The sequence below is a fragment of the Epinephelus fuscoguttatus genome, linkage group LG5, assembly GCF_011397635.1.
Source record: "Epinephelus fuscoguttatus linkage group LG5, E.fuscoguttatus.final_Chr_v1".
NCBI lineage: Eukaryota > Metazoa > Chordata > Actinopteri > Perciformes > Serranidae > Epinephelus > Epinephelus fuscoguttatus.
Genome location: NC_064756.1, coordinates 863,077 through 884,621, shown reverse-complemented (window position 1 = coordinate 884,621; position 21,545 = coordinate 863,077). Strand labels below are relative to the sequence as shown.

The 21,545-nt window shown below is 45.5% G+C and overlaps 1 protein-coding gene across 4 annotated transcripts; it reads right to left on the bottom strand.

Moving 5' to 3' along the window:
- Window positions 1-1,266: 1,266 nt before the first annotated feature.
- Window positions 1,267-21,545, bottom strand: eif4h (eukaryotic translation initiation factor 4h). 4 transcript variants are annotated; one of them, XM_049575547.1, is made up of 8 exons: window positions 21,390-21,545; window positions 12,774-12,967; window positions 9,566-9,630; window positions 7,732-7,828; window positions 6,623-6,730; window positions 5,808-5,978; window positions 4,464-4,579; window positions 1,267-1,955 (listed from the first exon to the last, which is right to left on the bottom strand). In XM_049575547.1, the coding sequence occupies exons 1-8, from the start codon at window positions 21,452-21,454 to the stop codon at window positions 1,950-1,952; spliced, it is 822 nt and encodes a 273-aa protein (XP_049431504.1). In that variant the 5' UTR covers window positions 21,455-21,545; the 3' UTR covers window positions 1,267-1,949. The 4 variants fall into 4 exon arrangements, with proteins under 4 accessions (XP_049431504.1, XP_049431503.1, XP_049431505.1 ...); XM_049575546.1 differs by having other exon boundaries at window positions 1,902-4,579; XM_049575548.1 differs by having other exon boundaries at window positions 1,902-4,579; window positions 6,650-6,730.

Below are 21,545 nucleotides of genomic sequence, written 5' to 3'. Positions count from 1 at the left end.
TGTCGGGATAGTGCCACGCCACGTGGTTGTCTTTAATCACATTGTCGCTGCGTTTCCTGTCGCGATAGTGTCACGAAAAGTGGTTGTTTTTAATCACGTTGTCGCTGCGTTTCCTGTCGGGATAGTGTCACGCCACGTGGTTGTCTTTAATCACATTGTCGCTGCGTTTCCTGTCGCGATAGTGTCACTTAAAATTGTTGTCTTTAATCACGTTGTCGCTGTGTTTCCTGTCGGGATAGCGCCACGCCATGTGGTTGTCTTTAATCACATTGTCGCTGCGTTTCCTGTCGGGATAGTGTCACAAAAAGTAGTTGTTTTTAATCACGTTGTCGCTGCGTTTCCTGTCGCGATAGTGTCACTTAAAATTGTTGTCTTTAATCACGTTGTCGCTGCGTTTCCTGTTGCGATAGTGTCACGAAAAGTGGTTGTTTTTAATCACGTTGTCTCTGCGTTTCCTGTCGCGATAGTGTCACTTAAAATTGTTGTCTTTAATCACGTTGTCGCTGCGTTTCCTGTCGCGATAGTGTCACGAAAAGTGGTTGTTTTTAATCACCTTGTCGCTGCGTTTCCTTTTGCGAGTGTCACGAAAAGTGGTTGTTTTTAATCACGTTGTCGCTGCGTTTCCTTTTGCGAGTATCATGGAAAGTGGTTGTTTTTAATCACGTTGTCGCTGCGTTTCCTTTTGCGAGTATCACGGAAAGTGGTTGTTTTTAATCACGTTGTCGCTGCATTTCCTGTCGGGATAGTGCCACGACAAGTGGTTGTCTTTAATCACGTTGTCGCTGCGTTTCCTGTCGGGATAGTGCCACGACAAGTGGTTGTCTTTAATCACGTTGTTGCTGCATTTCCTGTCGGGATAGTGTCACGACAAGTGGTTGTCTTTAATCATGTCATCACTGCGTTTCCTGTCAAGATAGTGCTTTAAGCTCCTGCCTTTCTTGTGCATAAACTTAAACACGTTAACCATTGTTCAAACATTTTCAAGATATCTGCTACTAATAATGTAATAATAATAATAATAAAAATAATAATATAATCTGTTCTGTAATAATCTGGGGGTTCTGTTTGTTATGAGAACATGAATCGGGGGAAGCTTTGAGGACGGAGATGTGATTGTCAGAAGGGAATAAATGTGATTTAAAGAACTAAACAAAAAGCTCTTTGTTGTGGTTCTGTCAGCGAACATTTCTCAGAGTTATTCAGTGACGTTAAATACTGAAGGAGACATAAAGTTTGTTCAACACAGACAAAGAGGCAGAAACAGAACGAGCTTTATTCTTTATTTTTTCATTTGGAAGAAAAAATAAAAATCAAACCGACTTGACTCGACCCCCCCACCACCCTGAAATTAAACACATTCTAGTTGAAGTACGGTGATGAGAGTTTTATTGCCATAAACAGTGTAGGAAAAAAAAAATGAACAAAAAGAAAAAGTTAAACAGCCGTTTTTTATTCTATGATACAGTAAAGCAAATGTCAGGGAGAACAAACAAAGTGTTTCATCAGCGACACAAACTTTGTCAAAGCGACGCAGACGGAAACCGACCACCGAGTGAAGGGTTAAATCCTGTTCACCTGATATCCAGCCTGATCCACACGCACCTGAAAACATTCACCTGGACCACGTCTGCTGTCTCCGCCTCCATCTGTGGCAGCAGCTTCGAGACAGGAAAATTAAGGAATGCAAAAAAAAAAAAAAAAAAAAAAAAAAGTTTTAACTACAAACCGAAGCTCGATCTAATCGTTTGGACTTTATCAATTTTTTATTTTTATTTTTTTTTTACAAAACTTTATCGGTGGCGGTCGGCTTCAAGAGACGTACACTGAAACAACAACAACAGCACGAAACACCTTTAAACTTCTTCTGTCCTGCTGGTGACGACGTGTTAGCGCCACCTTCTGGTCGGGGAGGGGGGCAGGGGGTGTATGGGGCTGCTGAGTTAAATGAGTCAGTGCTGCAATCAAAGACAGAGGAAGAGGAACAAGGGGGGGAGATGAAGAAAAAAGGGAACAAAAGGGAGGGAAAAATAAAATTAAGGATAACAGGGAAAAAGAAAACATTTCTATGACTTGTCGTTTAATATTTTATGACTTGTTCTGCCACGTTCTTTCATTCCTTCCTTCCATGAACACTGTTTTTCTATCGGGATGGGGAAACACAGAAAAGAAAATGAAATGTTTTTCTTTCTTTTCTTTATTTCTGGTTTCTTCACCTCTTTCATGTGTTGTCTTTAAAATGTGTTTCTAAAGTGTTAGCGCCACCATCTGTTAGTGAGATCAGAAATATAAGAATGGAAAAAAAGGGCAAAGAAAAGAGATCGAAAAGTTATTTCAGAATAAAAAACAAAAAATGTAAGAAAGAAATGCTGGTTCCCTGTTTTCTTTGTCCCTGTTTCTTCTTTCCTCCCTTGAACCTTGATTTTCTTTCCTAAATGTTTTATGAATTTCTGTTCGGTCATCAAACACTTGTCTTCATCCCTGATTTCATCTTCTTTCTTCTTCTTTAAACTCTTGTTTTTGTCTCTACAATGAAGAGAAAAAGAACCATTTTTGCCTGATTTTTCTTTTTTTCTTGTTAAATTAGTATTTACTCTTCTTTCCTTCCATGCATGATTTTCTTTCCTAAATTATTTTGAATTTCTGTTTGGTCGTCAAACACTTACCTTTATCGTAAAAAAGACAAAAACATTAATTGAAAGAAGAAGAAACAAAATAATATTGGGGATGGAAGATAACATTTTTTACTGTTTTCTTTTTCCCTTGTTTTCTTATCATTTCTTCTTTGCTTCCATAAACCCAATTTTTTTTCTCAACATTTCTGTTCAGTCGTCAAACACTTGTCTTCATCGTACAGATAAAATCAGGAGTTTAAAGAAGAAGGAAGAAAAAGGAAACGGATGAAAAGGAAAAGTACCATTTTATCCCCTATTTTCTTTTTCCTTTGCTAATTTTTCTTTCTTAGATTTTTTAATTTCTGTTCGGTCATCAAACATTTGTCTTCATCGTAGAAACATTTTTTAAAAAAGTAGTTTATAGAGTAAGACAGACAATGAAGTCAGAGATGAAAGAGAAAAAGAAAAGAAGGAGCTCTAGTTCAGGTGAAGTTTTCAGTGTGGATCAACGGACCAATCAGATATTGTCTTATGTTTTAATCTGATTGGGTGGGAAAACGACAAATGCGCCATCGCATCATCAGGAAACATCTAACATACTCTGCTTTGGCCCAAGACAACCAATCAGAGGAGCCTTAACTGTAGGCCACGCCCCTCTCGTGTTGCGTTCAGGTTGTGGGACACAATTCCCTGATTGTAGTTTGCTTCTGTTTCCAGGAGCAGAAACGATGAAAACAGATTCTGTTGTTTGTGTTTTTGGTAAATGTTTGATTATCGACAATAAATCGTTTCCAGCAGAGTCAGTATTCTGTTAGGAAATCACTTTCTCCCTTTTTCTTCACGTGACCTGAACGCAGTGAACGCAGTTTTCACCTACGGAGGCGTCGAGCAGCAGTGCATCATGGGAACAGAAATCTCAACATCAGCGTTTTTTATCTTTAAAAACTTTTCCATCAGGTGCTGCAGGTATTGGTGGGGGGCGGAGCTTGTAGAGAGCTGTAAATCTGTCCTAACGCAGATGAAACCCCGCCCACACACAAGGACATGCAGAATAAAACCAACAAACACAAAGCGGGGCAAAAAGCGGGGCAAAAATATGAAACGTGACTTTTGATCAAAAGCTGTAAAATCTGACTGATGAGTCACCAAAGCAACAAGCGATGACAAAGACAGAACGAAAAAAAAAGTTTGTCCAATTTAACCAATCAGGGTGAGGGGGCGTGGCTTCAGCTGGATGACTACAAAACACAAACAAAATGACTTGACAGGTTTTAAGCTCTGGGCCTTTCTCTTGGGGTAAATGGCGTGCGATCTTTGACCTGGCGGCAGAGGAGCAGAGGGCGGGGCAACAGGACAACGCAGCTATGACATCACAGTAAGCTGACATGTTTGGGGGGGGGGGGGCAGAGAAACCCAAAGATCGGACATGCATTCACAAGCTGCTCGTTGTGTTTGTGTTTACAGGGTTATTATTCGTCAGTGTCAGAGTGTGTTCGTCTTTATTCCGACTAAGAATAAATATTCTGCTCAAACTGAACTCAAACAGGAAGAAGAAGAAGAGGAGGAAGAAGAGGAAGAAGAAAAAGAACAAGAAGAACAAGAAGAAGAAGAAGGGGAAGAAGAGGAGGGCGGCGTCCACTCGCTGTCTGTCAGGAAGGAATGCTAACTGTGGCGTTTAAACTCATCCCGTTGGCGTTTCTTTATCTTTGTTAAAGTTCTCTATCTGTTCACCCCCCCGCCCCCCGCCCCCCCTCTCTCCTCCCTAATCCCTCCCCCTCCTCCCTCCCCCCCTCCCCCCTCCCTCTGGCCCTCATGGCCTTCAGTCTCTTAAGGTTTGTCTCTGGGGATCACCTCCTCTCGCGGCCTGGCTCCGCCGAAGATGGCAGAGTTTGGGTTGGCGACCTGGTTGAGCGGCTCAGTTACGGTCCGAGGCTTCAGCTGCAGCCGAGGCCGCTGTGCACGCTCCTCTGTAAACAAACAAACAAAAGAAGTTTTTACCCACTGAAAGGATTAAAGTCGTCATGTTAGCCAAAGAGCCCCAACTGTCAACAACTGAGCTGACTTACAAAAATTAACTAATAAAAATCAAGAGTCACAAATCACTGTTTTAAGATTCACCCAACAAAATCACCAATTTGTTTGAGAATCGCCAGACTAAATTCATGTTCACCTGACGAAATCACTAATTTAAAAATTAACTGGACTAAATCAGATTAAAAAATCAGGTGAATCAATTATTAAATTATTGTTATCAATTATTAAAGAATTGCGTGATTTATTCCCTAATTTAACAATCTCTCACCCTAAACATCAAATTAGCAATTGCCTTTGTGATTTAACAATCACCTGGCCAAATCACTGATTTGAGATCCATGTGACTAAATCACTGATCTAAGAATCACGTGGCTAAATCACCAACCTAAGAATCATGTGACGAAAACACTGATCTAAGAATCATGTGACTAAATCACCGATCTAAGAACCATGTGACTAAATCACTGATCTAAGAATCGTGTGACTAAATCACCGATCTAAGAATCGTGTGACTAAATCACCGATCTAAGAATCGTATGACTAAATCACCGATCTAAGAATCGTATGACTAAATCACTGATCTAAGGATTGTGTGACTAAATCACTGATCTAAGGATTGTGTGACTAAATCACTGATCTAAGGATTGTGTGACTAAATCACTGATCTAAGATCCATGTGACTAAATCACTGATCTATGAATCGTGTGACTAAATCACTGATCTAAGGATTGTGTGACTAAATCACTGATCTAAGATCCATGTGACTAAATCACTGATCTATGAATCGTGTGACTAAATCACTGATCTATGAATCGTGTGACTAAATCACTGATCTAAGATCCATGTGACTAAATCACTGATCTATGAATCGTGTGACTAAATCACTGATCTAAGAATCGTCTATTTAAAAGCCACATGAATAACTGATTTAGGAATCACCAGGCCAAATCGCAGACTTAAAAAACCACCTGACTAAATCACTGATCTAACAATCACGTGACAAAATCACTAAATCAAGAATCACATGAATAGTATGTAATGATAGTGCTGATTTTAGATTTACACGACGACTAAACAAACATGAATTATACAACAGAATAACGTCATGAATGTATAAATTAACGCCTCAAACTCTGACTGACGGACAGGAAGTTGCTTCACCTTCAGACGGTTCCCTGAAGTCTGTCGTTCCTCCACGGGGGGCTCCCTCTCTGTATCGACCCTGTCCTGCACCTCCGGGTCCTCCACCTCCTCCCCTTCTTTCACCAGGGCGACCGCTGCCACCACCACCGCCTCGACTCCGCCCTCCAATGTAGTCGTCATCTCTATAACCTGCACAGACAGACGGGCGGACAGACCGACAGGTGAGTCGACAGACAGTTGCTGTCAGGTGTCCTGTAGCGCCTGGAACCTGTAAGGTGACCTGTGAGTATGAGATGGCTGAGGTGAACGGCATGATGGGAACAAACAAACAGGTTGTGGTCCAGCAGCTTCGGGAGGTGGAGCCAGGCTATGGGGTCAAAGGTCAACAGCGCCTAACATTAGCTAAGCATGAGTTTCTATTGTGCTTTAGTGTCAGTCTGGTTTGTTTTAGCTAACGAGGTGGAGGCTAACGAGCCGTCTAAGCTCTTACCTGGACGCCTCGCTGTGATTGGACGTCCTGGATCGATACGTAACATAGACATTTTAAATATTTTGACCGTCCTACAAACTGATGCGATATTTACTGAAATATTTCGATGGCCCTGAACACAACACTGAAACACATCACCAGATTTAAAGGACGTCGTACTCCTGAAGAAGGTTCACCTGCAGGTGGTGCCGCAGTTTAACGACAACCAATCACTGTACTTTAACTGAGCTGGTTCAGGTGATTGTTTAACAAATGGCGCCACCTGCAGGACCATTATTAACATTAGACTCTGGGACACTGTCCTGCCGTCTGATTGGTCGGCTGGGATCTGCCGCTGTCCAACCTGAGCTGCTGAACTCTCTGACCGCACCTCCTCCTCCTCCTCCTTGATGTTCGAAGTCCTCACGGCTGTCCCGTCCTCCTCTGGACGCTCCTCGAGGACCTCCTCGTCCTGCAGAGGACAGGGGGAGTTTAACACCGACAGAGAGGGGGGAGGGGGGAGGAGAAGAGGACAGGAAGAGGAGGTGAAGAAGGACAGAGGGAGGAGGAGGGAGAGGGGAGGAGAAAAAGAGAGGAGGAGAAGGAAAGAGGAGGAGGAGGAGAGGAAGAGAAGAAAAGCAGAGAAGAGAGAGGGTAGGAGAAAAAGAGAAATGAGGAGGAGCAGAGGAAAGGAGGAGGAAGGAGAGGGGATGGGGGAAGAAAGGGGAGTAGGTGGAGGAGGAAAGAGGGGAGAGGAGGAAGGAGAGGGAATAGAGAGAGGATAGAGGAGGAAAGATATGGGAGGAGAAAAAGAGAGGAGAAGGAAAAGGAGGAGAGGAGGTAAAGGAAGAAGAGGAGAAGGGAGGAAAAAAGAAGACAGAAGAAGGAGAAGAAGAAGAGAGGAAAAGCAGAGAGAGAGAGAGAGGGGAGGAGAAAAAGAGGAATAGGGGGAGGAACAGAGGAGAGAGGAGGAAACAGAGGAGGGCGAGGCGGCGTCTCCTTCTGGAAGGAGCTGGAAGAACAGCACTGAAGAGGCGGAGCTTGTTAGTGGTCCATCAGCCAATCAGAGAGCAGACGTTAGAGAGAAGGAGGTGAGTGTTACCTGTCTGCGTGTGAGGAGCAGCTACAGACAGAGGGAGGTGCAGGTGAGGATGAGGACATGACAGGATGGAAAGTGAAAGATAAGAGTCCTCCTCCTCCTCCAAGTCAAATACCAACAGCTACATTTATAGATCCAGTCAATCAAACTTTATTTAAATCAAATGTATGATGTAAACCGTGTGGAGCGTTCAGACTTGGAGGAGAAACAACAGAACGTCAGTTACACTAAAACACACACACACACATGGTCAGACTCAGAGTTCAGGGTTTGGACTCAGAGTTCAGGGTAAGACTAGTTTGTTGAAACTGCTCTCTGACACAGGCACCAGGTTAGTGACCTACATCCTGTCGCTGTGTTTTTGGTGTTCCTACCTCTGGCATCATCTTTCCTGAAGCCGAAGCCTCCTCCTCCTCGCTCTTGTCTCCGTCCCTCTGCGATGTCCACCCTCAGTGACCTCTGATCTAAAAGCTGCAGGGGGCAGAGGTCACACGGCACTCACAGTCATGATGTTCTTGAGAAATCATGTTCACAAAATTAGACAAAACAAGGTCACAGTGACCTTTGACCACCACGATCTAATCAGTTCCTCCTTTGCTCAAAGTGAACTTTTGTGCCAAAGAGGAGGAAATTCCCTGAAGGTCTTGAGATAATGCGTTCATGAGAATGAGACAAACACAAGGTCAAAGTGACCTTTGACCACCAAATTCTAATCAGTTCATCCTTTGCTCAAAGTGAACATTTGTGCCAAATTAGAAGAACTTCACTTGTTCTGTAGATACCGCGTTCATGACAATAGGAATTGTGCTAATGATGTTCTTGATATTGCATTCATGTACATAAGACAGATGCAAGGTCACAACTTGCCTGGTGGCATTCTTGAGTGATCGTGTTCACAAAATTAAACAAAACAGGATCACAGTGACTTTTGACCACCATTTCTAATCAGTTCATTGTAGGGCTGTCACGATACTAAAATTTCAAACTCGATATCGATACCCAGGAAAATATTCAATACTTGATACCATTTTCGATACAGCAGCAAAAAATTAAGAGGCATGTCATTTTTTAAATAAAGATCAGAACAGTAACATCAATGATAACAACAAAAAATCCCCCCAAAATAAATAACAACAGGAAGCAAGATCTGTCCATACAAATGTATTTATCTACAGCTCTGTTTATTTTCTGTGCTTCTGGTGAATTGGCACCATATTTTCGTTGCTGATCAAACAGAGTTGGTAGTTTAGGCTCAGGATGCTCCTGGTTCTACCTCACTATGTGGTCAGAGAACCAGGCGTTACGGGAGAAACCAAACGTTTTTTTCAGCTTCAATCTGTGACTTTACAGTTAACATAACTTTCAGACACACATAATTATGTTGTCCTGTTAAACTAACACTGTCTATTAATGTTACAGACGGGCACGATTGATAAAGTTTTCTGCTTAGCTCCCACATTAACGTTAGAAGTTATATTTTAGTTTGATGCTGGCGACACCAGCTGCTCAGCTGCTAGTGAGGGGAGGGGCTGTACCTGCCGTCTGCAGCGTGCTGTGTTCACTTCACTAAATATTTCCAAAGAGCGCTTTTTCCTTTATCATTTTTGACCAAAACTGGCTGCTCTGATCCTCCTGCAGCCGCGCTGGCCATATTACAGCAACACAAATGTGTGCATGCATGCACAGCGACGACAACAAGCCGGGTTGCAGCGAGGGATCTGTGCCATGCACAGCGCATGTTCGTCGGACCCGTCACTGCACCCGACAGGCGCTGAGGTGGCGTGCACTGTTAGTATCGATACTTTTGTAAATTAGTATTGTATCCGGATACAGCGTTTGAGCATCAATACTTTTCAGAGTATCAACACTTTTGACAGCCCTAGTTCATTGTTAACTCAAAGGAAACAGTTTGCATATTTGTCTCATATTTGTATATGCAAATTGGAGAAATTCCCTCATGGATTTTTTTTTAGATATTGCGTTCACAAGACTTAGACAAACAAAACATCACAGTGATCTTTGACCACCAAATTCTAATCAGTTCATCCTTTACTCAAAATGACAGCTGTGCCAAATTTGAAGAACTTCACTTAGAGACCACGCACATGAGAATAAGACGTACGTACGGACTGAGTGACAACCCAAAAATGGAATGTCACCAACCACAGCTACCGCCGTCACACAAGTAGTGAAGACTCAGATACTCACAGCTCCGTCATACGTCAACGCTTCTTTTAGAGACTCCAAATCTTCAAACTCCACATAACAAAACCCTGAAAGAGACAGAGAGGACAGTGAGGAGACACAGTGAGGAGACACAGTGAGGAGACACAGTGAAGAGACACAGTGAGGAGACACAGTGAGGAGACACAGTGAGGACACACAGTGAGGAGACACAATGAGGACACACAGTGAAGAGACACAGTGAGGAGACACAGTGAGGAGACACAGTGAGGAGACACAGTGAGGAGACACAATGAGGAGACACAGTGAAGAGACACAGTGAGGACACACAGTGAGGAGACACAATGAGGACACACAGTGAAGAGACACAGTGAGGAGACACAGTGAGGAGACACAGTGAGGAGACACAGTGAAGAGACACAGTGAAGAGACACAATGAGGAGACACAGTGAAGAGACACAGTGAGGAGACACAGTAAGGAGACACAGTGAGGACACACAGTGAGGAGACACAGTGAGGAGACGCAGTGAGGACACACAGTGAAGAGACACAGTGAGGACACACAGTGAAGAGACACAGTGAGGACACACAGTGAAGAGACACAGGGAAGACACACAGTGAGGAGACACAATGAGGACACACAGTGAAGAGACACAGTGAGGAGACACAATGAGGAGACACAGTGAAGAGACACAGTGAGGAGACACAGTGAGGAGACACAGTGAGGACACACAGTGAGGAGACACAGTGAAGAGACACAGTGAGGAGACACAGTGAGGACACACAGTGAGGAGACACAGTGAGGAGACACAGTGAGGACACACAGTGAGGACACACAGTGAGGACACACAGTGAGGAGACACAGTGAGGACACACAGTGAGAAGACGCAGTGAGGAGACACGGTGAGGACACACAGTGAGGAGACACAGTGAAGACACACAGTGAAGAGACACAGTGAGGAGACACAGTGAAGAGACACAGGGAAGACACACAGTGAAGAGACACAGTGAGGAGACACAGTGAAGACACACAGTGAAGAGACACAGTGAGGAGACACAGGGAAGAGAAACAGGGAAGACACACAGTGAGGAGACACAGTGAAGACACACAGTGAGGAGACACAGTGAAGACACACAGTGAGGAGACACAGGGAAGAGACACAGGGAAGACACACAGTGAGGAGACACAGTGAGGAGACACAGTGAAGAGACACTGTGAGGACACACAGTGAAGAGACACAGTGAGGAGACACAGTGAGGAGACGCAGTGAGGACACACAGTGAAGAGACATAATGAGGAGACACAGTGAGGAGACGCAGTGAGGACACACAGTGAGGACACACAGTGAGGACACACAGTGAAGAGACACTGTGAGGAGACACAATGAGGACACACAGTGAGGAGACGCAGGGAAGACACACAGTGAAGAGACACAGTGAGGACACACAGTGAAGAGACACAGTGAGGACACACAGTGAAGAGACACAGTGAGGACACACAGTGAAGAGACACAGTGAGGACACACAGTGAAGAGACACAGTGAGGACACACAGTGAGGAGACACAGTGAGGAGACACAGTGAGGACACACAGTGAGGAGACGCAGTGAGGACACACAGTGAGGACACACAGTGAAGAGACACTGTGAGGGCACACAGTGAAGAGACACTGTGAGGGCACACAGTGAGGGGACACAGTGAGGAGACACAGTGAGGACACACAGTGAGGAGACGCAGTGAGGACACACAGTGAGGACACACAGTGAAGAGACACTGTGAGGGCACACAGTGAGGAGACACAGTGAGGAGACACAGTGAGGACACACAGTGAGGAGACGCAGTGAGGACACACAGTGAGGACACACAGTGAAGAGACACTGTGAGGGCACACAGTGAGGAGACACAGTGAGGAGACACAGTGAGGGGACACAGTGAGGGGACACAGTGAAGAGACACAGTGAGGAGACACAGTGAGGACACACAGTGAGGAGACACAATGAGGAGACACAGTGAAGAGACACAGTGAGGAGACACAGTGAGGAGACACAGTGAGGAGACACAGTGAGGGGACACAGTGAGGAGACACAGTGAGGAGACACAGTGAGGGGACACAGTGAGGGGACGCAGTGAAGAGACACAGTGAGGAGACACAGTGAGGACACACAGTGAGGAGACACAGTGAGGAGACACAGTGAAGAGACACAGTGAGGAGACACAGTGAGGAGACGCAGTGAGGACACACAGTGAGGAGACGCAGTGAGGACACACAGTGAAGAGACACAGTGAGGGGACACAGTGAGGAGAGACAGTGAGGAGACGCAGTGAGGACACACAGTGAAGAGACACAGTGAGGACACACAGTGAAGAGACACTGTGAGGACACACAGTGAGGAGACGCAGTGAGGACACACAGTGAAGAGACACAGTGAGGACACACAGTGAAGAGACACAGTGAGGAGACACAGTGAGGAGACACAGTGAGGACACACAGTGAGGACACACAGTGAGGAGACACAGTGAGGAGACACAGTGAGGGGACACTGTGAGGACACACAGTGAGGAGACACAGTGAGGACACACAGTGAGGACACACAGTGAAGAGACACAGTGAGGACACACAGTGAGGAGACACAGTGAGGAGACACAGTGAGGACACACAGTGAGGAGACACAGTGAGGAGACACAGTGAGGAGACACAGTGAGGAGACACAGTGAGGACACACAGTGAGGAGACACAGTGAGGACACACAGTGAGGAGACACAGTGAGGAGACACAGTGAGGACACACAGTGAGGACACACAGTGAGGAGACAAAGTGTGGGGACACTGTGAGGACACACAGTGAGGAGACACAGTGAGGAGACACAGTGAGGACACACAGTGAGGAGACAAAGTGTGGGGACACTGTGAGGACACACAGTGAGGAGACAAAGTGTGGGGACACTGTGAGGACACACAGTGAGGAGACAAAGTGTGGGGACACTGTGAGGACACACAGTGAGGAGACAAAGTGTGGGGACACTGTGAGGACACACAGTGAGGAGACACAGTGAGGAGACACAGTGAGGAGACAAAGTGTGGGGACACTGTGAGGACACACTGTGAGGACACACAGTGAGGACACACAGTGAGGAGACAAAGTGTGGGGACACTGTGAGGACACACTGTGAGGACACACAGTGAGGAGACACAGTGAGGACACACAGTGGGACATCCTCCAATGGGCTGCTGACCTTTGAACTTGTCTGTGTCTTTGTCTCGGACCAATCGGATGCTGCGGATGTTGAGCTCTTTGAAGATGATGTCGATGTCGCCCTGCACCGTGTTGAACGGCAGGTTTCCCACATACGCCGTGAACGGCGGCTCTGTCGGCAGCTCTTTCTGCCTCCGGGGGCCTCCGGAGCCGCCGCCGCCACCTCCACGGGGCCTGAGGGGGAGGAGACAGAGAGGATCATGGGACACTGATACACAGGGTAGATAACACCTCAGACTCCAGGGCCCAATCCCAAACCAGTCCCTGCCCACCACCACTTCACTACCGAGTGTCACTCCAAGTCAAGTTAAACTGGCAGCTGCGGAGGGCACTCCTGATTAAGTGTCTGGAAGAGAAGGCAAAGCATGGGACGCCCTCGCCACGCTACAGGAGGAAGGAAGCAGGTGTAACCATGGATACCGACAGACGCTTTGCTTGCGCCGCTGTCCTGTCTCTCAGGATAAGAGGAGCAAGAAATATTCAAATATGAATTAAAATGAGTTCAATGAAAAATAAACTGGAATAAGTCAGATAAGCGTGACAGTGCAGCGTCATCACAGTCATTAACTTGTTCACAGTTCACTCATCCATAGATGAACTTCATTCATTAATCTGGGCTCTAACTCCCATCCCTCCTCGTTCCTCTTTTTACTGTGGAGACTCATTTGTAATGTGGAAACTGATTAACTGCTTTGTTTCTTCTTCTGTCCCTGAGAACATGGAATTATATTTCTTTAAAAGTCACGAGAACAGGACGAGGACACGTTTATACAGTTTGACTTCATTTGAGCGTGTGGACGTGGAGAGTTTTATCTTTTGACACCAAACATTGTGTGAGTTTGTTTGAGACTGTGAAGTCAGTGTGAGGAAAACAAATGTGTTTGATCTAAAATATTTTACGAAGCAGAAAGACGGAACTCGGCCTTAACGATAAATCTTTAAAGCATCGTCATTGGGATGCACACGTGTGATGTGTGTAAAACTTGCTCCCGCTTTAACGACTGACCAACAAAATGTGTCTAACTCAGTGGAATAAAGAATAAACGGCCTATTCAAGTGCTTGAATTTGTTATTTACAAGGGGTGTAACGATGCATCGATTCATTGATTAACGATCCGATGATATCGATGCATATCGTCATCTTAAAGACACACATTTACAAGTGCGCCTCCACTCAAACAACAAACAGAGCTCAGAAATAAAATGGTCAAATCATGTTCTAGTTGTTTTTGTGAGCTGATGTAAATGATTGTGTTAGATGGGCATATGATATCACGTCACATCGATCGCAGGCTCCTGAATCGAATCGTATCAAAATCGTATCGTGACAGACTTTGTGATATTGGCAAACATCCTATGGTCATCCAAACAAATCAATATAATATCGTATCGTGATGAAGCTGGTGATTTACACTCCTGTGCCGCGCACGTGATGACTTTATTGTTTACACGACGGCATGTCATTTCCGTCTCTACATGGTCACGCGTTTACAATTCTCCTCTGCTCTCTGTATTGCACATGGCGGAGTTCGGCCCCGATGCGCGCATGCATACACACACACACACACACACACACACACACACAAACCAACCTCTCTTGCTCTGCCATTTTAGCACGCTGTTGTTGAAATCTTCGGCGATCACCTGTCCCTCATGTTATTCGTAGTTCACCTACGTCACTGGCTCTTGGAGTGAACAGAGGAGAGGAGGGGAGGGGGAAGTATTGCGCATGCGCTGCTTCCGACTAAACTGACAAGAAGTGCATAATCGTTTTATGCCGATTATTTTGTTTTCATAATCATTGGAAGCCCAAATCGTAATCTAGATTCTAATTTGATTAATCGAGCAGCCCTAGCATGAAGTCGTCTCAACTTAAAATCTGATCATCTTTAACGTGATGGAGGAGCTTTGGTTTTTAGAGTTGTGCCTGACTGTAATGACTCCAGTGGTTTCAGCCCGCTGTGGTCAGGCAGCTGTCGGCCTGTGACCAGCTCGTTACACAGTAATTCAGATGAGTGTAGAAACATGTTGGCGTATGGAACACCAAATGGACCAAAACTTCTAATTCAACGTCCGTCTTAAGACGTCAAATTTGTACTTCTTTAGACTACAGAAAATGTCGTGTTAACACGTCAATTTAATTGGGTGCTACTAGAGATGGGCATCAATTTTCGATCATCAATGATCGATTGTTAAGGATTTTGATCGATCACAAATAATTGTGCTCGATAGTCGCAGTGTTTCCCCTACAATGCTGAGACCCCCCGCCGGACCTATACCAGGCAGAAAATCAGAAACAGACGGAGGCTCTCATCGCTCTCCAAAGCCTGGGCAGCTTCCCTTGAGGCCTCTGAAAACACTACGCCATTGACAGACGGAGGTTTTGCTGAAAACTGAAGCCTGTAACTCTGGCTGGCAACGGTTGTAAACACGCAGGGGTGAACTGTGCATGTGCGTCATTCTTCCTCTTTGGCCTGGGGGGGGGTTGAAGCTCAAAACTGGAACAGCTGCGCTGTCTTGCAATGACAGTCTGCACTGAACTCTTCTGTTTTCTCTCTTTTGAAATACTTGCTTATCAATTAATCAATAACTGATCGTTAATTTTTTTGATGATAATGAATTTTGATCGTTTGCTCTTCCCTAGGTGCTAACACCTCGTCTATTTCTGAGGGCCTAAATACAAGAATCTTTGCAACGGAGAAAACAATTCCCTCTCAACCTACCTTGCAGCCTTTGAACTGAGGTTGATAAGAAATAATATTAGGCCTACTTATCAGCGTTTAGGCTACAGTGACAGTTCACTCTGCCAGCATCATCCTCCCATTCTCTTCTCCTAATTTTAAAACTGGACGCAAAGTTTCTGAACGCCATTCCTCGCTCTCCTCAGCCACCAGAGTTCAAAATTACCAGCACACCCCCTTCATAGAAATGGACTGTCCCAAATACTGATCATAAGACACGTCACAGGTACATAGGCAAAACGTACCCTCTACCTAGAGACCACATGACCACAACGAAGGCATACGTGCAGCCCAACGCAGCCGCTACGTCAAAAGGAGGTGGAGCATGAAGCCTTACGTCAAAAGGGTGTGGAGCTCACATCAAAAGGGGGTGGAGCATGGAAGCCTTACGTCAAAAGGGGGTGGAGCATGGAAGCCTTACGTCAAAAGGGGGTGGAGCATGGAAGCCTTACGTCAAAAGGGGGTGGAGCATGGAAGCCTCACATCAAAAGGAGGTGGAGCTCACATCAAAAGGGGGTGGAGCATGGAAGCCTCACATCAAAAGGAGGTGGAGCTCACATCAAAAGGGGGTGGAGCATGGAAGCCTTACATCAAAAGGGGGTGGAGCTCACATCAAAAGGGGGTGGAGTATGGAAGCCTCACATCAAAAGGGGGTGGAGTATGGAAGCCTCACATCAAAAGGGGGTGGAGTATGGAAGCCTTACATCAAAAGGGGGTGGAGTATGGAAGCCTCACATCAAAAGGAGGTGGAGCATGGAAGCCTCACATCAAAAGGAGGTGGAGCTCACATCAAAAGGGGGTGGAGCATGGAAGCCTCACATCAAAAGGGGGTGGAGCTCACATCAAAAGGGGGTGGAGTATGGAAGCCTCACATCAAAAGGGGGTGGAGTATGGAAGCCTTACATCAAAAGGGGGTGGAGTATGGAAGCCTTACATCAAAAGGGGGTGGAGTATGGAAGCCTCACATCAAAAGGAGGTGGAGCATGGAAGCCTCACATCAAAAGGAGGTGGAGCTCACATCAAAAGGGGGTGGAGCATGGAAGCCTCACATCAAAAGGAGGTGGAGCTCACATCAAAAGGGGGTGGAGCATGGAAGCCTCATATCAAAAGGGGGTGGAGCATGGAAGCCTCACATCAAAAGGGGGTGGAGCTCACATCAAAAGGGGGTGGAGCATGGAAGCCTTACATCAAAAGGGGGTGGAGCATGGAAGCCTCACATCAAAAGGAGGTGGAGCTCACATCAAAAGGGTGTGGAGTATGGAAGCCTTACATCAAAAGGGGGTGGAGCATGGAAGCCTCACATCAAAAGGAGGTGGAGCTCACATCAAAAGGGGGTGGAGCATGGAAGCCTCACATTAAAAGGGGGTGGAGCTCACATCAAAAGGGGGTGGAGCATGGAAGCCTTACATCAAAAGGAGGTGGAGCTCACATCAAAAGGGGGTGGAGCATGGAAGCCTCACATCAAAAGGAGGTGGAGCTCACATCAAAAGGGGGTGGAGCATGGAAGCCTTACATCAAAAGGGGGTGGAGCATGGAAGCCTCACATCAAAAGGGGGTGGAGCTCACATCAAAAGGGGGTGGAGCATGGAAGCCTTACATCAAAAGGAGGTGGAGCTCACATCAAAAGGGGGTGGAGCATGGAAGCCTCACATCAAAAGGAGGTGGAGCTCACATCAAAAGGGGGTGGAGCATGGAAGCCTTACATCAAAAGGGGGTGGAGCTCACATCAAAAGGGGGCGGAGCATGGAAGCCTTACATCAAAAGGGGGTGGATATGTTGATGCCAACCAATAGCAACGGACCAAACATCTTAAGACTTTAAAAATTGACGTTTTAACGCGCCATTTTCTGTCGTCTTCTGAGGTACAAATTTGATGTTTTAAGACGGATGACAAATTAGACGTTTGGGTCCATTCGGCGTTCCATATTGGCGGCCTCTGTAGACGTGTGATTTCTAAACATTTTGCAGGACTGAATCGACCTTTTTACAGTTTCTTTTTAAATGTGACTTAAACTAAAGGTTAGAAAGACGTGTGATTTTACTCCTGAGCTGCAGTTGTTCACTTGTCACAGGTTCATGAGGATCAGTAACAGGTCTGAAAAACATGCCGACTGTTTCAGAGACGTTCAGTTGGAGGCAGCGCTCTGTCGGCCATGTTGTGACCTGAGCTGAAACATCTGCTTTGGTTGTGTGCAAATAAGTTTCAATATCTGAAATGACAAAAACAAAAAGCCAAATCTTCTCCAGTTCAGGCCTCTGACTCGTCATGGATGAACGTAAAAGTATCTTTGGACTGATGGGTCAGACAAAACAAGATATGTGCAGACATCACCTTCATTAATCTTTAACAGCTGAGAAACCAAACCGTTCAATAATCAACAGATCGATCAATAATGAAAAGAATCGTCTCTGTTCAGAATATTATTCAGTCGGTGCTGCAGGAAGTATTCGGATCCTTCACTGCAGTAAAAGTACTAATACCACACTGTGAAAATACTCCAGTGAAAGACCTGCTTTGAAAATGTGACTGCAGCAAAGAACAAATCAGGAGAATGTATTCAAGTATTAAAAGCAAAAGTACTCAATGTGAAAATGTTTTGATCAACTTAATAAATCAAAATCTAATTTAATTAATTAAATTTAATTTAATAAGCTATTTTAAGTTTAGTTTCCAAATCAATCAACTAATTGTTTCAGATGCTTTTCTGTGCTTTTCTGTATTTGCAGATGTTTGTAAAAGTGTTTTCTGTCAAATAACTGCAGTGGAGTAAAAGTAGAAAGTGGCATGAGATTAAAATACTCAAGTAAAGTAAAAGTACCTCAGATTCATACTTAATTAGTTGAGTAAATGTTTTTTACTTTCCACCACTGGATTTAATCGCAGCTCTGTTTGAATCATAGAAATATAAACCTCAAAAAAATGTTTGCAAATATAAAACAGATAGACACTAATTACACAAATTAAAATTTATGTGGGGCGGCACGGTGGTGTGGTGGTTAGCACTCTCGCCTCACAGCAAGAGGGTTCCCGGTTCGATCCCGGGTGTGGGAGCCCTTCTGTGCGGAGTTTGCATGTTCTCCCTGTGTCAGTGTGGGTTTCCTCCAGGTGCTCTGACATGTTCTCCCCGTGTCAGCGTGGGTTTCCTCCAGGTGCTCTGACATGTTCTCCCCGTGTCAGCGTGGGTTTCCTCCAGGTGCTCTGACATGTTCTCCCCGTGTCAGCGTGGGTTTCCTCCAGGTGCTCCCACATGTTCTCCCTGTGTCAGCGTGGGTTTCCTCCAGGTGCTCTGACATGTTCTCCCCATGTCAGCGTGGGTTTCCTCCAGGTGTTCTGACATGTTCTCCCCGTGTCAGCGTGGGTTTCCTCCAGGTGTTCTGACATGTTCTCCCTGTGTCAGTGTGGGTTTCCTCCAGGTGCTCTGACATGTTCTCCCCGTGTCAGCGTGGGTTTCCTCCAGGTGCTCTGACATGTTCTCCCCGTGTCAGCGTGGGTTTCCTCCAGGTGTTCTGACATGTTCTCCCCGTGTCAGCGTGGGTTTCCTCCAGGTGCTCTGACATGTTCTCCCTGTGTCAGCGTGGGTTTCCTCCAGGTGCTCCCACATGTTCTCCCTGTGTCAGCGTGGGTTTCCTCCAGGTGCTCTGACATGTTCTCCCCGTGTCAGCGTGGGTTTCCTCCAGGTGTTCTGACATGTTCTCCCCGTGTCAGCGTGGGTTTCCTCCAGGTGCTCTGACATGTTCTCCCTGTGTCAGCGTGGGTTTCCTCCAGGTGCTCCCACATGTTCTCCCTGTGTCAGCGTGGGTTTCCTCCAGGTGCTCCGGCTTCCTCCCACAGTCCAAAGACATGCAGGTTAATTGGTGACTCTAAATTGTCCGTAGGTGTGAATGTGAGTGTGAATGGTTGTCTGTCTCTATGTGTCAGCCCTGTGATAGTCTGGTGACCTGTCCAGGGTGAACCCTGCCTCTCACCCAGTGTCAGCTGGGATAGGCTCCACCCCCCCGCGACCCTCAAGAGGATGAAGCGGTTAGAAGATGAATGAATGAATGAATGAAAATTTATGTGTAAATACATTTAATTAATTTACAAACAAATGAAAATGTTTGTGAATATTTTCCTGACATTTACAACTTAGGTCTCTGTAAATACAGCTTTTATTTTTCAATCTCAGTTCTACGGCTGCAGATTTTCATTTTACGCACACTTTATAATTTTCTTTTTTTATTTTTGGGATGTGTTTGTGTATTTACAGATTTGTTTTATACTTGCAAAATATTTAAAAATATTTTTCTTTTGGTATTTGTGGAAGGACTGTTGATCTCACACAGTTCACACTGAGACAAATTTATCTCCATACTCTTTTGTTAAATAGAATATAGAAATAAAACATGAGCATAACATGAAAATATCAATAAAAGTGTCAAGAATACGGACAACTAATAACAATGAGGAATATTATGGATTATAATATTCAATAAAACTGAATAAATTGATAATAAAAAGTGAGTAGATTTTCCTTGCACTTGTGTGTTTATATTTTACACACACTAAATAATTTTATTTATTTTTGTAATTATTTTGTGTACTTGCTGTATTGTTTGTTTTTTTTGGTATTTGTGGAAAGTGTTGCATGTTTACAGATTACAAATTAACACATCATTTGTTTTTAAAAACAAGGCTGTATATTAATAAAACATTGTCTGTGATGACGGCGGCTGACGACCAGTTTGGAACATTGAATAAACTGGACGTCATATATTTACAGATATCGTTGGGAACACTCGTACAGTTCGGCCTCAGACTTCAGGTTTTATTTCATGTTTAACACTTATTTGTGTTTCCTTATGACAGACATTTTAATACTATAATGTCTCATAATTATTAAACTCTGTGACACCCTCGATATATTTTCATGTCACCTGATAAACAGAGATTAATCTATTTAATTAATGTGTTTACTTCATACAGGGCCAAATACAGACTAGAAACAATAACATATTGATGATCGTGATCTTTCCTGTTGTTAATCAACAGACTGGATGTTTGGGTTTTGGACAAATCTGATGACATCACCATAAACAAGTTTTACAGCTTCCTGCTGTTTAACAAATCAGATCATTCAATGATCGATCGTTGATACAACACTGATAGTTTGATCCCTGCAGGTCAGTGAATCTGTTTCAGGTTATTGATCACAACTCGTGTGTGTTTGTGAATAATTAAAGTGAGTGTGGGTGAAACCAGAGTTCCCACAGCAGCTGCAGACATCCTGAAAAAACACATCACATTCTGCTTCAGCTGAAAACAGGTAAAACAGCAGAGCAGCCTGATCTGGTATCAGCCACACACACACCATTACTGATCAATAACCAATAGTCCTGATCGACATCCAGCGTCATGTTTGCTAACTACGTGGATGGATCTGCAGCTGCGGACACATGATGCAGCCATGCGGGCAGCCTGCAGCTGCAGCTCCGCCACCACCTCCACCTGCTGCGGCCTCCTGTCCCGCTCCACCGGCCTCTCCCCTCTCCCCGGGGCCGTCTCATCGTCACAGATAACCGTTATTTCACCGCGGAGCTCCGGGCTGAGCCCCACCACATGGATCGGACAGTGGCGCTAGCCTCCTGCTAACAGTTAGCCTGTTAGCTCCGGGACCGCGGTGTTTCCCAGCTGCTGTCCCGGGCCTTCGCTCGCTCCTCTCCGTCCCGCTCAGCAAGCGCCGGGCGGGACGAGCTCCGCGGCCTGGTCACCCTGCGCCGAGGCTCGGGGCGGACAGCAGCGGGAAACACGGCGACGGTCCGGCCGCGGTTTGTGTTTGAGCCACCGGGCAATGCCGCGGTGCGGGGCGGACACTCACCCTCTGCTGCCGCCGAAGCTGCCGTAGGGCCGGTCCCGATCATCGTAGGTGTCGTAGTCCGCCATTACTGCTGCTGTGTGTCGGAGGAGGAGGTCCTACACGTCACACCGAGCGGGTTTAGCAGTCCACAGAGCGCCTGACCGGGAACACCGACAC